This window comes from Cynocephalus volans, chromosome 7 (assembly GCF_027409185.1).
Source record: "Cynocephalus volans isolate mCynVol1 chromosome 7, mCynVol1.pri, whole genome shotgun sequence".
Classification (NCBI taxonomy): domain Eukaryota; kingdom Metazoa; phylum Chordata; class Mammalia; order Dermoptera; family Cynocephalidae; genus Cynocephalus; species Cynocephalus volans.
Window position 1 is genome coordinate 98,396,939 of NC_084466.1, and position 15,064 is coordinate 98,412,002.

At 41.9% G+C, this 15,064-nt stretch overlaps 1 protein-coding gene across 6 annotated transcripts in view; it reads right to left on the reverse strand.

Annotated features, from left to right (window-relative positions):
• Window positions 1–1,237: 1,237 nt before the first annotated feature.
• Window positions 1,238–15,064, reverse strand: part of SGPL1 (sphingosine-1-phosphate lyase 1) — a 55,333-nt gene continuing 41,506 nt past the window's right edge. For all 6 annotated transcript variants that reach the window (XM_063102997.1, XM_063102996.1, XM_063103001.1 and 3 more), the window contains 8 exons: window positions 11,785–11,873; window positions 10,321–10,426; window positions 9,282–9,380; window positions 8,446–8,595; window positions 6,886–7,124; window positions 5,587–5,733; window positions 4,506–4,626; window positions 1,238–3,963 (listed from right to left, as the gene is read on the reverse strand). In XM_063102997.1, coding sequence (XP_062959067.1) covers window positions 3,823–3,963; window positions 4,506–4,626; window positions 5,587–5,733; window positions 6,886–7,124; window positions 8,446–8,595; window positions 9,282–9,380; window positions 10,321–10,426; window positions 11,785–11,873 — 1,092 coding nt within the window. In that variant the 3' untranslated portion in view covers window positions 1,238–3,822. The remainder of the gene's footprint in view (window positions 3,964–4,505; window positions 4,627–5,586; window positions 5,734–6,885; window positions 7,125–8,445; window positions 8,596–9,281; window positions 9,381–10,320; window positions 10,427–11,784; window positions 11,874–15,064) is intronic.

Below are 15,064 nucleotides of genomic sequence, written 5' to 3' on the forward strand. Positions count from 1 at the left end.
TTCCAGTCTCTGCTTATTATCATAGATCAAGGATTGAAAAATGCCAACCTAGGTGGCACTACAGTTATATGAAGCATCTTTATGTGGACAAAGACACAGGCAACAGTTTTTAGAAATAAATAGGTTTATTCTGAAATTAATCCAAATAATTGAGATTTAGGGGAGGATATAAAAGGGGAGAAGAGATTATGACAAAGATGAAAGCACAAGACAAAGTAAAGCAATGTTTTTGTTTCTTCTTGATTTAAGAATCCAAATCAAGAAAGGTCTCTCAAAAACCTGACTCTTGCCTCCTCAGACTCTAGTTGGTGGCTATCCAGTTAGGCTTCACTCATCATTTCTGCCACTGCTGGGTCTAGCTGAAAGCTACTAAATGCTACCAAGAACCTACAGAGATGGCAAAGGGGCTTACAGCTGTCTGGAGCACTATAAGCATCCAGACGTTACTTCTTAGATGGGCCAGGCCTCCTAGTGCACACATACCCTGGCCCCTCTTTTTCTAGGGTTTACAGGTGCCCAGGGAACCAAGCCATTTGGCCTGAAACTATAAGAGTACTTTAAAAAGTTCACCAAAAAGATTCACATGATCTGTTAGTTCTATTTTTCCACAAACTTTCTGAATTACCCTCATACAGCCAAGACAACATGTCTTGGCTTGATCCAGGCAAAGTCTGAATGCGCTGAAAGCCAAAATGAAAAGCTGGATTACCTGAATGGCCGCCTTCAAATCTTGACCAACCCTTTGGAAAGACTTCTCATCTCTTATTCATAATGCAACAAGATGCCCAGCAGTTACATGTGTGAAGATGATCTGAGGAGCTCTATCAGCCCCTAAACCAAATGCAGCCCTTGAAGTCAGTGTCCTTTGGTTAGACAGAGCCACATTCCCAGCTGGCTGGAGACTACCCAGACGGCTCAATCCATCTTGTAAACAGAAGTGGATGAAGATGGCAGAAAACCTAAGACAGGGCCCTGGCTCTAAGGAATTAATGGCCTGAATTCCAGACCTCCCTAAAACAGGCATGGCCACAGTTCCTGGTGTAGAGACCAATCAGCTACCTATGAAAGTGCTTGGAACTTAGCTGCATTGTTGCTTGCCTGTTGGCCCAAACTATCAGTGGGCGCACACAACCATTTCATCACAAGGGGGTGACCTTTCGCCAGCAGCCCATTCAAGTGCCACCATTTGTGATCTGTGTGTGCGTGCACGCGCAAGGAAACGAACCATCCACAGTGATTACAAGTGGGGACATTTAATTATTTAATTGCTTTTCAAGGGATTATTGCTGCAATCAGAAAGGGAGCATTGAGTTGGAAAGGAGGAGGTTAGAGAAGACAGAGGATTTAAAAGAGGCAAGTACCATTTTCCAAGTATAAAACTGGTAACATTAAAAGTGACATGGCAGTATAATCACACAACTACTTATTTCTAATGGAGAAACAACACAACAGTTTTTTGCAGAGGCCGATGTGACATCTGCTAGCAACATGATACTATCAAGATATTATCTCCACCTCTGCCACAGATTAGGTATTACTACATGCACACGCGCACAAATACACTCAAAGTGAAAAGCCTGCAAAAGTGTTAAGTCAAACTAAGGCTCTTAATCATAACAATTAAAGTGGCTACAGTAGGTCCTTTTGAAAACCACCACTGCCCCTTGGCACCAATGTTGTCACAGCACAGAGGAAGTGAGTGGCTCAGGAGTCTGGTCCTGGGAGACCAGGACTGAAAGCACTGGCATACTCTAGGGCACATGCTTCTCCATGTTAGCTGCCAGCAAGTCACAGTGGTACCTGCTGGGTGGTTCTGGGTCCCTGGGCCTCCTCCAACAGAATGCAGTAGAGACCCAAGGTGATTCATGCACAGCTCCAACAACAGCTATTCTATCAAGGAAATGCCCGCCTGTTCAGCAACTGAGAGGAAACATGTGACTCCCATGTCCTAAGGATCTCAGCCTCTCTCTCTGACATACACACACACACACAAACATTAACCACTCTTGGAACCCACAGGACACTGCAGAACAAACTGGAGGAAAACACACACACACATACATACCACACCAACCCTACAATGACATGGCCAGTTATTGGGTAAGAAGTACAGTGCTAAAGAACATGTCAGACAAACATGCTAAGGAGCTTGAGGAAAAGTCTGGTAGTCTTGGCTCTACTGGCCAGCATTCACAGTGGAAGAGGCTAAAGGATACCAGTGTGGAGAGGCTGAATATTCAGGAGTCCCTGAGAAGGGGAAAGGAACAGAACAAAGTTTCTCCTGACTTGTCCTAAGAACCTCCCCTACCCAAACAGAAACCTCAAAGACTGATCCATTTCCCCTAGGGCCTTGGCCAGGAATAGCTCACTGCTCACTGCTAAAGAGGAAGGCACACAAGACGATGTCATTAGAGCAGGACAGCGGCCCAACCTGGACCAGGGCCCCAAGCAAGGGAGAAGAGGGTAGGAAGTGGGTGCAGGGTTTGGTCCTGTCCCTGTACCGCCCTGAGCAACTAGTCTTATGAAGGAATTCCAGGCCCTAGGCCCCAATGGCTGCTTGCCATCATGCTTTCCTATTCCAAAATGTTTATCTCATCTAACTCTGCTTCCTTTTTAGCCAAGGCTGAGAGGCGCCCAGTACCTGAGGCTAAACTGACATAGTACCTTTGGAAGCTGAAGAAAGGGGGAAGAGGCAGAAAGCACACACTAATGGTGAGAGAAATTTTTCCTTGCTATGGGGACTCTCTTACGATCTCTTCACATCCATCTAATGTAAGTCAAGGCAACTTGTGAAGGTGCTTCAAGCTGTTCCTTCAAGCAAACATATTCTCATTACATGATGGCTTAAAGCAATGGGGGAAGGGACAGCCAACACCACATAACTGAACCTGGGTGCTCATTCTACTCTGGTGCTCAGATAAGTTTAGAAAAGGACCTGCTTTCTGCTCATCCCCAGCCCAGGTGAGGATCCCGATGTGCTCTGACCACTGCCAATCCAGGCAGGCAGCATCATGGCCAGAAAGTCCTAAATTCTCTGGAAACAATGTTCTCTCCCTAGCTCAAAGAAACAAGAACAAACCAGTGGGAGCATCAATTCAAACAAGAATCTCCAAAGATGGTGGCAACAAAGTGTCAAATGGGAGTCCACTACAAGCACAGAAGAGGACCAATGGACTACTCCAAACCCCACCTTGGGAGATGGAGAAGATACCCTCGACCACTCCAGTCCTGCATAACAGGAAACAACTGCTTGTTCAATCTGTGCCCAGAAAAAATAAAGTGAGTTGCAATGAAAGTGATTCTAAGAGAGACAACTAACCTACTCTTGAGAGGAGGGCTGAAAAAGCCTCCTGCTTAGAGTACATCTAATATTCACCTGGGGAAACATCTGTTACATAAATGCTTCCTATCTAACTACCCAAAATATCTGCCTGAGATAACAAAGAAACACTTTTGCTATCTCAAAAACTGTACCCCAGCTTCCCTAAGGAATCAGGACATGTCAGAACCACCATGCAATGATTAAGTGAAGATGAAAGCCAGAGAGGTTAGTGAAGGAAATGGTTAAAACAGTTCCTAAGGTAACATTTAAAACAAGGGCAAAATCATAACATAATGGGATCCTTCAGGATCTTCAAATTAAAAACCACAAAAGGATGACAAAAGGAGGAACAAGAATCCTGAGGATCAAGCTGTCTTGTGGTCTATCTTGTTGTCCTCTACGGAGCAAGACCAGATGTCAAAGTTGTATGTAGCCTCTTCCATCTCTTCCATACCCCCAGAACCTTCTGAAGGCCAGAAGCCCCTAGAAAGGATCCAAGCTCAGTGGGGTTTTGGAGAACCATTCATCTGGCTATCTTGGGTTATAATGTCTGTGCTGTACAAACTGTCCAAGTAGGCCGAGCACAATTCCACAACCATGTTCCTGTCAATGGTTGCCTGGGCCATACCATAGATGGCACCCTGTAAATCCAATCAAGGGTATGGCATTAGTAATGATGGGTATAGGAACAAGAATAAAACTGTGGTTATGATCCCCTTCTCCACTAGGCCCAGCTTTTCATGTGTGCCGCCCCCACATTCCCACCCCACGCATCATTCTATCAGAAAAACAGCTGGCACAGTAAAGCTTTCACAGGTACTTTCCAGTCTGCCTTCCTGCATAAAGGAACTATCCTATGAGATTTGCTGTAGAAAATTCCAGAGAAAACATGTTTTTTGCCTTCCCTGTGTCAAAATTTTGTTTTCAAATAGACACTACCACCACCCGCTTTTGTACAGCAGTCTCTAATTTATAAGGCACCTTATATATAGTGTGTCTCATCTGAGGCTCCCAACGACCCTGGGAATGGGTGAGGCAGAGATCATTAGCTCCGAGTAACAAATAAAGAGAGGTTTACGGATAACGGGCAGAGGCAGGAACAGACTCCAGGTCATCTCATTCTTTCATACCCTCCATCAACACCTACATTTCCAAGAGAAGAAAAAATTGCATGTGTCCCTACCTTTCCTGTGGTCTTTGCTTTAGGATTCTTCATGATTTGGGTGACAGATTCCCGGATGTCCTTTAAGAACTGTATAGCTACTCGCTTCCGGGTATGTACTAATGTGATGCAGAAATGAACACTACAGGAGAAAAAGATACAAAGAAAGAAAGAGAGATGAACCTTGAAAAAAGAAAAAAAATTTCTAAAATAAAGCAGTCCCCAGTACAGAAATTTATTGGTTGCCTCTTCACATTATTTCTGATAAATGTAGTCATTCAAGCTATGCCCAGTCCTGGGAATCAGGGCTCTCAAAACACTTGGGTTGTCATGCATGGGCTGCATCAGGGCTTCTCAGCATGATCAAGAATCATCTTAAGAGAATTAACACAGCTGGCTATTCTGTCCCCCACTCCCAACAAGCTGTCAATCACTATTTCTTCAACCATGTGACCACCAATGGGACACTTTTATTAGATGATAAGCCCTCATGGAGAAAGGGGTCTTGAAGGACTTCAGAACAAAGAAGAAACTGTAACTCACCCTGCAGGGAAGACAGGATTGAAAGGAATTGTGAAGCGAAAAAGGGATAGTCCAGATGGGCTTGGCAATGGCACCAATATGTGAAAGGATAAGCTGTACATAGAGGACGACGAACAGACCTACTCAGATGGAGTGGAGTATTTATTTAAAGACATCATAGAACATTAGGTTAGAAAAGCATATTAAAGAAGACAGGAGCAGGCCTGAATGATTAGAGACCCTCTGGAGGGTTTTGAACTAAATATTACACAGATAAATGAGTATTTTATAAGAGCAACCTGATGGCTGGGCACAAGACAAATCAGAGAGTACAAAGGCTAGAGAAAGAGTGGGAAAAAAATCTCATGATGGACCACAGTCTCAGGAAACTGTCACCTAATCTGCCAAAGTTTAAAGCTAATGGCTTTGTTCTTTATATCTAATAACTCCTGGTGGCGAGACAGAAATCTATTAAAGTGCTGGGCTGTAGCAGTCAAACTCTGTACTTCAGGTAACCTTGCTACCCAAAGTCTTCAAAAGTCATGGAGCAAAAAAAAGGGAAAAGGTTCTCCAAGCTTACCTGGGTGGGAACTGCAACTGGTTCAAGCTCCACCCCTTAGCGGTCATCAGGTTAAATAGTCGGTAGATGTCGAAATCACAGGAGCCCAGAGCAATGACTGACAATTGGGGATTGCCCAAAACAAAGATGCCTTTGATATTTTCCAGTCTTAAACAAAAAAAGCAGCAAAAAGGAAATTCAGGCACATATATTCCTCTGCTCATCATCTCTTTAATCATCCAAGTCTCCCTTATAATGCAATCTAAACTTTTGGGGCTTTAGTCTTCTCATCTTCTAAAATAAGAAAGCTAGACTGGGATTAGTGGTTCTTAAGGAGACCAGAATCACAAACGAAACATTAAAGATATTCCAGGGCCCAAATCCCATCTAGATCTAATGAGTCAGAATCACTGGTTTCTAACCTGCCTACCCAACTCTTCAATGATGACATTCCCCTAGAGAAACCCGAGGCATAAAGGACGTACTAAAAAAAATTCCTGGAAAAATAATACTTCCATCTCTACAGTTCTAAAAAATCATGTATGTAATCCCTAAAGCAAGAAATGGTACAGCAGTTCTCAACAGATGGCCCCGTCAGTACCACACGAGGACCTTTTTCAAATAAGACATGCCAGCAGTGGCAGCTTTCCTGACCCTTCAAGGTTCTGAAAAAGAACCTCTCCTTCCCCAATCCCAGTGAGAGAGAGAGACAGGCAGGCAACACACTAGCAGGTACAGCAGACAAAGCATGCAGCCAGTCCCAGCCTTGGCTTAATCTCACCACCCACTCTTCCCCATTCCTTCTGCCCTGTTCTCAGTTCTTTTTTATTTCAGTGATTCGCCAAGTATGAATCCTGGACCAGTAGAATCAGAATCTCCTGGAAACTCACTAGAAATGGAAATCCTCAGACCCCATCCCAGATCTACGGAATCAGAAAGACTAGAAGGAGGGACCTGCAATCTGTGTTTTGACCAGCGTTCCAGGTGATTAGGGTGCATGCTCACGTCTGGGAACTACTGTCTTAACCATTAAACTGTACATCAGCACTGGGTAAGAGTGCCAGTTGTTAAAACATCCTTAAGAGACGAGCTAACCTACAAATGAAGCCCCTGTCTCTGAAGACCCTCCAAAAGTCACAGCAGAGAAAGGGAGCTTATCCTCCTAGGCCAGCACCACATTCCTGAGCTGCAGTCCAGAACCTTGGTTTCTCAGGAGACGGCAAATGGGCTAGGGCTATGGGCACTTAACCAGGCAGATGCCTTGAGCCTACTAGCAAGAAAAGCAAGAGACAAGGCAGAATCCCAGTCTTCCACACATACTCTGACTTGAGGAAGCGAGTCGTTTTGATGATCTGTTTGGTAGCTTCAACATAGCCGTTCTCACCGAAGTGCATCAAGGCAGCCCAACAAGCTGCACTAATGCCACCAGGCCGTGAGCCTGCGATGTTTGGGGAAGCGTAGATGCCACCCTGCCAATCTGCATCAACGAAGTACTGATAGTTCCTGTACTTCTTGTCACTGTATAACACCACTGAAGAGCCTTTGGGGGCGTAGCCATACTGAGGGGAAGAAGCGGACAGGTAAGAGTGCAATTCTGTCTGGCAGACCTTGTCCCAGAACTTTCATCATGCAAACGAGTTCCTACTTAGTTGTCAGTTTCTCTATAATGTTTCCCACTCACATTAAGGATTCAAACTTAAAATGTTAAAAGGTGAAAGAACTTAAGGGATGGAGTTTAAATTCTATGTTAGGGATGAGGAATCTGAGGCCCAGGGAAGAATGGCATCTTGCCCAGTTCCTGGGTTTACTCCCTCTCTCGCCCAGCATGTGGTTTTCCTTATTTAAAATACTTCTCTGAGGCGGTATGTCACGAAGGAAACAAGGGTAAGATTCCAGTGGAAGCCAGGAAAGGATGGCATTCAAGTCACTTGGAGCAACAGAAATCACCGTCTAATCCTGCTATCTTTTCGGCTTAGAATTACACTTTCTTGTAAAGAACATAATGGTGCTCAAAATCTAAAAGCTTCTTAATCCAGCTTTAAAATAAATTATGTAATTGGTTTCTTTATAAAGCATGTGTCCTCCTAATTAACTCTTACTGAACCTAACATGGAGCTAATTCATTCTCTGAACCACACAGAAATGGACAGTTAAGGAAAAGGGGTTTAGGAGCTGGATGGTAAGGCAAAAACAGCGATTCTGACTGAAAATTTTTTGCAGATCATTTAGAGTTTGAAAAAGTCTTTACTATAGTCTAAAATAAAGTCTGAAAATGCAACTAAAACAAGGCGTACATTCTTGAAACTACTAGTACGTCTTCCACATCTGGATATATTTTCAGAAGAGTTCCCAACTGACCCAGACTTCATCTTGGTCCACCAAGGGTGACAGGCACGGGCATTTCAAACAGTGTAAGCCAAACATTCCCAAGCACATAGGATCTTCCCTTTTCCCAAAGGACTCGTCCATCAACATACTCCTGTCACTCAGGCTCAGAAGCCCCAGTAGCACAGGAGCCACAGCATTAACCTTCACCCTCTTCAGGAATTCCAGTGTCAACCCTCATCTCCTCCAACCTCCACCTCAAATAATCTCAAGGCTTCAGGGAACTTTTTTTGTTACAAGGGCCACTATACTAGCGTGCCCCAGTGGATACAGAAATTCTCTTACCCAATAAGAGAAAAAGGTAATAGGTTCCTTTTCACTATTGCCTGTCACCTCTACCACTACACCCTGTCACCTGAACCAGCTGACCTAGTGAGAGCAAAGAGCCAGATTTAATTTTATACTTTAGGGGAAAGCTAATGCTTTACCTAATCTATCTTGTCAATAATAGTTAAAATAATCAACTGTTAACATCTCTCCTCCTTCTTAGCTCACCTTATGGGTATCAGCTGAAATGCTGGTCACACCTTTCACCCGGAAATCAAACGGTTGCTCTAGTGGGTATCCTGCTTTCTCCATAAAAACGACGAGGAAGCCCCCCAGACAGGCATCTACATGAAGAGGTATTTTGTATTTGACAGCCAGCTAGTTCCAAAAACAAAGAACACAAAAGAATTTCATTTATAGCCCTAGAATAAGAACTTTGTACCACATGAGAAGGTGGGCTATAAACACAAGGCTATTTTGCACTGTCTTCTATATTTTAAAAAATTGACCACTTTTGATATTCTTAACAAAGTTTACCTCTCCAATGTATTTGGCCTTCAAAATAGTTCATCTGAAAATAGATATCTATATTTATGTTTAAATATGCATGACCTCAAATTCCTGGCAAAATCAAGCAGGAAATGAGTACAGCTATGATCTAGGCTATCTCTGGAAAGGGTAAAAGGTCCTGCTTTAGTAACTGCAGGATGGGGAGGGAAGGAAGAGGTGCTGTGGGGCAGTAAGTGGAATACCACCCTCTTGTAGGCACGTTCCTAAATGCAGGTTATTTCCCCATCTGAATCAAAAAGTCAATACTATTACAGAATATCCAGTTTTTAAAAAGGCCTCAGCGTTGTATTATCCCTCCCCTAAAGCAAAAACTGGTGACTTTCAGAGGCTTCAAACAGAGCTATATGGCTTACCCTAGAACTGATGAGAACTATTCATCACTACTGTGGTCAAACCTAAAATCAAAATTGCTTCTATTTGCCAAGCATTGCATCATTAGATTCTATTTTGAAATCTCAAGTTGACTGCCATAGTAGCCCATTTCTCTCATGTACCTTGGCCACTTCAGGGACAGGATCTATCACACCATGAGGAAACTGTGGGACAGAACAGACGAGCATGGCAGTGTTCCTGGAGATAGCTCTTCTCATTGCCTAGGGATTTAAAGTTTAAAGAAAAATGAGAATTTATGTCACAACTTCTTTTCTGCTGCCAAGAGCAATATCGGCTGCTGGCTTAGAGTTCCAGTTCCACTAGTGCGCCCTCCTTCCCCACTCCAACCTGAGAGAAGACTGCTTCCCTACCATGGTGTCAGGGTACAAACAAGTCCAGATAGGCCCAGTTGGGGAAAACAGTCTGAGAGCACAACATGAGAACAATATGATCACTGTGGGGGTGAAAACAATATTGAACTAAGAGGCAAAAGAGCCAAATGTGAGTCCCAGCTCCATTACCTACTAGCAGTGAACCCTCAGTAGACTACTTAACCCCTTGCAGTCTATTTCCTCATCTGTGAATTGCACTAATGTAACAGCTTCGACGACCTCCCTGGACCGTCATAAGGCTCAAATGTGATCCTGATAGCACTCGGAAACTAGAAAAATCTATACAAATGTGAGGGATAAAAAAAAATTACTATTATAACAACAGTGGCATTAATTCAGTCCAATCAAAACCACAGTGAAAGTCTTGGGGCAAGTTAGTCCATGCACATTTCACAAATAGAGAAAAGAAAGGAAAGTGATGGTGTTAAAAGCAAAACCCAGGTCTTTAAAGTCTCAAGCGAAGGACTAGATCGTCTCCCTTTCATAACTCATGAATCTGTGAAAAGTCACCATGGCCACTGGCAGTTTTTGGTATTCTGGCTACTACAGCAAAGGCATCAGAGCCCATCTAAGTGTGACTGGAAAAAGCTAGTCAATGAGCCACACTTGCTGCTTCTCACAGCTCAGGACAGGCAGCGGCCCCCCAGAGGAACTCCCCCGCACATCCACCTCCATCACTTTGGTCAGTGGGGCAACACAAGCTAATCAATGATCTGCACTTCCTGCTTCTCACAGCTCCCAACAGGCAGTGGTCCCCCGAGGAACTCACCCGCACATCCACTTCCATCATCTTGGTCAGTGGGACCCACACCATCTTCATCCCAAAATAACTGGCTGCTTTGTTAAATGCAGCATGGGCACTTTGGGGAGCCACACTAGGGAAAGGGAAGAGAATAATGAAATTCAGACCAAAACAGGATACAAGAGAGAACACAGTTAGCAGCTAATCTAAATCACTAGGAATAAATCTGTGATTTTTTTCCTCAAATTATTTTAAGTGTTTATATTGTTTTACTTTTCTTTTTAAGCACAAACAAAAAGACGCCAACTGATATTCTGTAAAAATCTTCTCCCTGCTATTTAGGGAATCATTTTGGCAATATGAAAAAGAACTCAGAAGTAATCCCACATGGAGGGATCCAAAGCATAAATTAGGGCCGACAGGTCAAAGTTAAGGAACAGGATTTGGTACAGAGCAATGTGAGGTAGAGCTTTTCTAGTGGTTGGCTATCAAAGGCAGGTACCTCATGAGAAGCAAGCTTCTTGACACATGTTCAAGCAGTAAAACTGCTTGGCAAGGATGTTAAAGCAGCAGTCAAGCATCAGATCAGTGGTCCTTTTCAACTCTGAAAGACCATGAACCTAAAAGAAACTAAAATCCCCATTTCTCCTACACATTTGGAAGTAGTATTTCAAATAGTGCTGAAAGAGGAAACAGAGTCATAGGTAAATATTTGCTTTCAGACTTTCCTCAGTTACTCCACTCTTACGACTAACCTGTTCCCTTTAATTTCTATTACTGAGTAAGTACCAAGCTCTGAAGATTATGTATGAAGAAAGGCAGCCTGATTTATTATTCTCTTAGGCTAAGTATAAATCACAGCATGAGACCAAGTGCAACAAAACCTCTTTAGTCACTAACACTTGTGGGTAAAACATTAATCCCAAAGATTCACTATAAACACACTGTACGAGGAGAGGGTCTAGAGAAAACTATGCAATCAAACATCCAAATTATGTCCATGGGTGGCAATGTAGGAAAATCTCAAAAAGACATAAAAAAATTTTTCTTCCCAGATAACAGCCCTCAGACTGAAATTTTCCTAGTGAGCACCCCAAGGCAGTCTATAATACTTAAGTAATTTTACTGAACTAAAAAAGTAGAGACCTTTCCTTAGGCTCCAGATAATTTACCATAAACATCACAGGATTCATAGATGTAGTCCTCTGTCACTTTTGGAAAAAAGATCTCATTCTTGCTGGTAAGATATACCATGTATAAACTTGGGGGGTTGGGAATAACCTTTAAAATAACTGGCTGATCAATTTAGAATTTTGCCAAATGTGAGAGGATAAGGGTAGAGTGGTTGGGTCAGGTCAGGGGGAAACAGGACTAGAATTCCCAGAAGAAGAGAAGAGGCAGGAAAGTAGATCATCATCAGGCTCAGTTTCATACAGCAGTACTCCAAACAGACAAGTCTAAAAGGGGGCAAAAACAGCCACGCATACGTACATTTCTGGAGTTTTGATTCCCTTCTCTAAGGCAAGGTCTCGATAAGCTTTGCAGGCCAACAGTATGCTTTCTGTTCCTCCAGAAGTCACCTATAATAAAGAAGAGATGCCATCTCTGGGAGGAAGTTAGGGATAGATATCAGCATGCACTTCCTGCCTTGATCTTGACAATATTTCATGCAGAAACAGATAAGGACTTGGATGTAAGCTACAGGGCTGATACTATACACAGCAGATAAAACTGCTATGTCTTCCAGAAGAAAAATTTGGCTTTGTTGGCTAAGCCCAATCTTAATTCAGGAGAAGAAATGAAAACTACTAAATAAGTATGGGCAGAAGCTCAGTACATTCTGGACAAATGTACATTTGCCCAGATCACACCTGTTCACAATCCATTTACATTTCCATATTAATTTGTCCATTTTCAGATAGAATAGGGCATTTTATGCCATTCAAAAGCATCAGAACTATTGATTTTAATTTAAATTTTCAATGCCTGTTGAAGAATGCGAAATTGTGAAGTTACAATTCTAGTAAATTGTGCAATCATTAGAAAATCAAGAAGAGACATTCAAACTTCCCAAAGTGAACTTGTGATTTTGACAAGTTTGAAAGACTGAGAAAAGCAGAAGTTTCTACTTAGATAGAAGTTTGGTGCCTTACCTATCTGAAATAAAAACAAAAATCCTAATGTTTTTAAATAAAATAAAATGTTTTCCTGAAGTTAGGCCTAGCCCCTCTGATAGATGAACTCCTTTACCAGAGTTCAAAAAGATGCAGAGGTCTTTTCATTCATCCTATTTTCCTCGCTGGACTACAAATTAATGAAGGTGGGGCCCAATCTGTTTGTGACAATATTCCTAGCACCCAGCCTAGTAGCTGATGCCTAACAGACCCTCAATGGACATTTCCTGATGCCTGACTTGACTCTTAGTAAACTGTGACTAACACAGGTATGTCATAGCCACTTTACTATCTTTGGATAATATCTGAGAATAATTAATTTCAAAACAAACAAAAAACCGTAACACTGAGCTAGTTGTACATCTTCTTAGATTTACCATCTCTGAAGACTCATACAATCTTACATAGACTTTTCATTTTGCAGGTAAGGAAACTGAGTCCCTGAGAGATTAAAGTGATTCACTCAATGTTATACACTAGCATCTGTTGATAAAAAGTAAAACTTTCTATGTTTGGTATTCGGTGTAGCTTAATATGAGATGGAATGAGAGAAGGTGATTATTGAACTTTCCTAAAATAATATCCACATAAAGTACAAAAATACCATTGTACCCAAACCTAGTGTCAGGAGTTAACATGGAAAGTTAGCTGAGAAAAGGTAAGTGATTTTTTGACTCAGAAAATCTTCATGAAACATGTGCCCATCATCCACAAAACGGTGCATTAAACTTGGGCATGGCACACTTATTTGCAGGTCTCTGCATTGCTGTGCTGGAGAAGACAAGTGCTTTACATTTGAGGTCAGCTCTGCAAATCAGCAGAATGTCCTGTGGCTTAGCATAAAACCTCAGAAAGTCACATGAGGAGCCAAACCAGCAAATTCCAAGTCTCTAGTGTGTCAATTTCTTAGTAATGTCCAGCAACGACCTAAAAAAAATATTCCCAAATCCCTAGTCACCCTCTTCAAGTATCCTATTTTTTGTCCAATAACTAATCAAATCAACATCATTATTTGTTAGGCAAACACTAGTATACTTTTAATTTTAAAGGCAAGAATATCTACATTCTACTTGTAATTTTTATTTCTGATCCACAAATTCTGTGTTTGAACCTGCTGTTACTCTCTCAGAAATTTAATTGTGATGTAAGGAAATGGAGGCCTCGGTAACTACTTGTTAACGTTATTCAACTTCTTTCAGCATGTATAAAAACCCTCACTCTAACATATGATATGTATTTCAGAAAACAAGAGTAGAACATGACCTACTTGGAAAGTTTTCTTTCAGATGCTGTTTGGACCTGATGGCATTTGCACAAGCCAAGAATGTTTCACAGGGCAACCTAACTTCTTTTAGAATATGAAGTCACCTCTCGTCCATTTTAACTGAGACAAATGAAGTTAATAAAATGAAAGACAGTTTAAGGTTGAAGAACAAAGAACAAGAACAGCTTAACACCCTTAGTTGAGAATCATCTAAAGACTGCTCAGGCATTTGGCCTTGTCTTTTTGCTTCCCACCCTCTGAACACTGAACTCTTTCTTCACCAAAAGCAGCTCATCAAGCGAGAGATAAAGAGATACACAGAGACAGACAGACAGACAAAGAGAGCGACTAGTGGGGAGAAGGGAAGACGTAAAGGGAGAAGGGAAGACATAAAGAGAGAAGGAAAGAAGGGGAGACATAAAGGGAGGGACAGAAGCAAGAGAGAGAGACACTCATAATACCAGAGCTATCAGTCATCTTATAAAAGTCTAAATATTAGAAGAGACTGTGAATCAGACTGTCCTTCTCCTGATCCCTGGCATATCCACTAAAGATGATTGTAATGTGAGAGAGATGATTTAAATGCAGCAATGAAAAAACCCCTAGGGTTTTTTAAATAGGTAGATGTAGTAGTTACACACCATTGTGAATAGAATTCCATGCAATTATATGTTTAAAAATGCTTAAAATGGCAATCCTTACATTATATATGTTCTACCACACACACACACAAATACACACACACGCAAGAAAAAAAAAAAAGAAAAGAAAAAGAAAAAAACCCTAGAGTTGGACTTCTGGGTTAAGATGGAAAACTGAAATTACTTCACAGATTTTCTCTCCCCCAATGTCTGAAAAAATGAGCACAAAAAAGTAGTGAAAATCTGCAATACCAACTACCAAACAGGAAAGAGAGATAACCTAATGCAATACACTTCAAATACTGGCAATCAAAAAAAAAGAAAGAAAGAAAAAGCACAGCAGGAAGCAGAGGTACAGCAAAACGCAGTTCCTAATCTGCTCTGAAAATTCTACTGGGGAGTCAGCAAAATCCTGAGAATTCTCATTAATACCTCCCAAACCTTCAGAGAAGTAAGCAGAGGGGGTTTCCTTATCTTCTTCTTCTTCTGATCAGTGAGTGGTAAGACATGGCTGCTAGGGAGAAACGAGCAAAATGGGGAGAGAGAACATCAGGAGTGACTAGAGTATAGACTTCAGGGATACAAGATGAATTAAAGAAATAATCAAAGCTCAAAGGGAATATATCACTCTCTTCCAACTAGGCAGAGTGAACTCCAATAGGTAACTTTTAACAGAATCTCAGAACAGACCC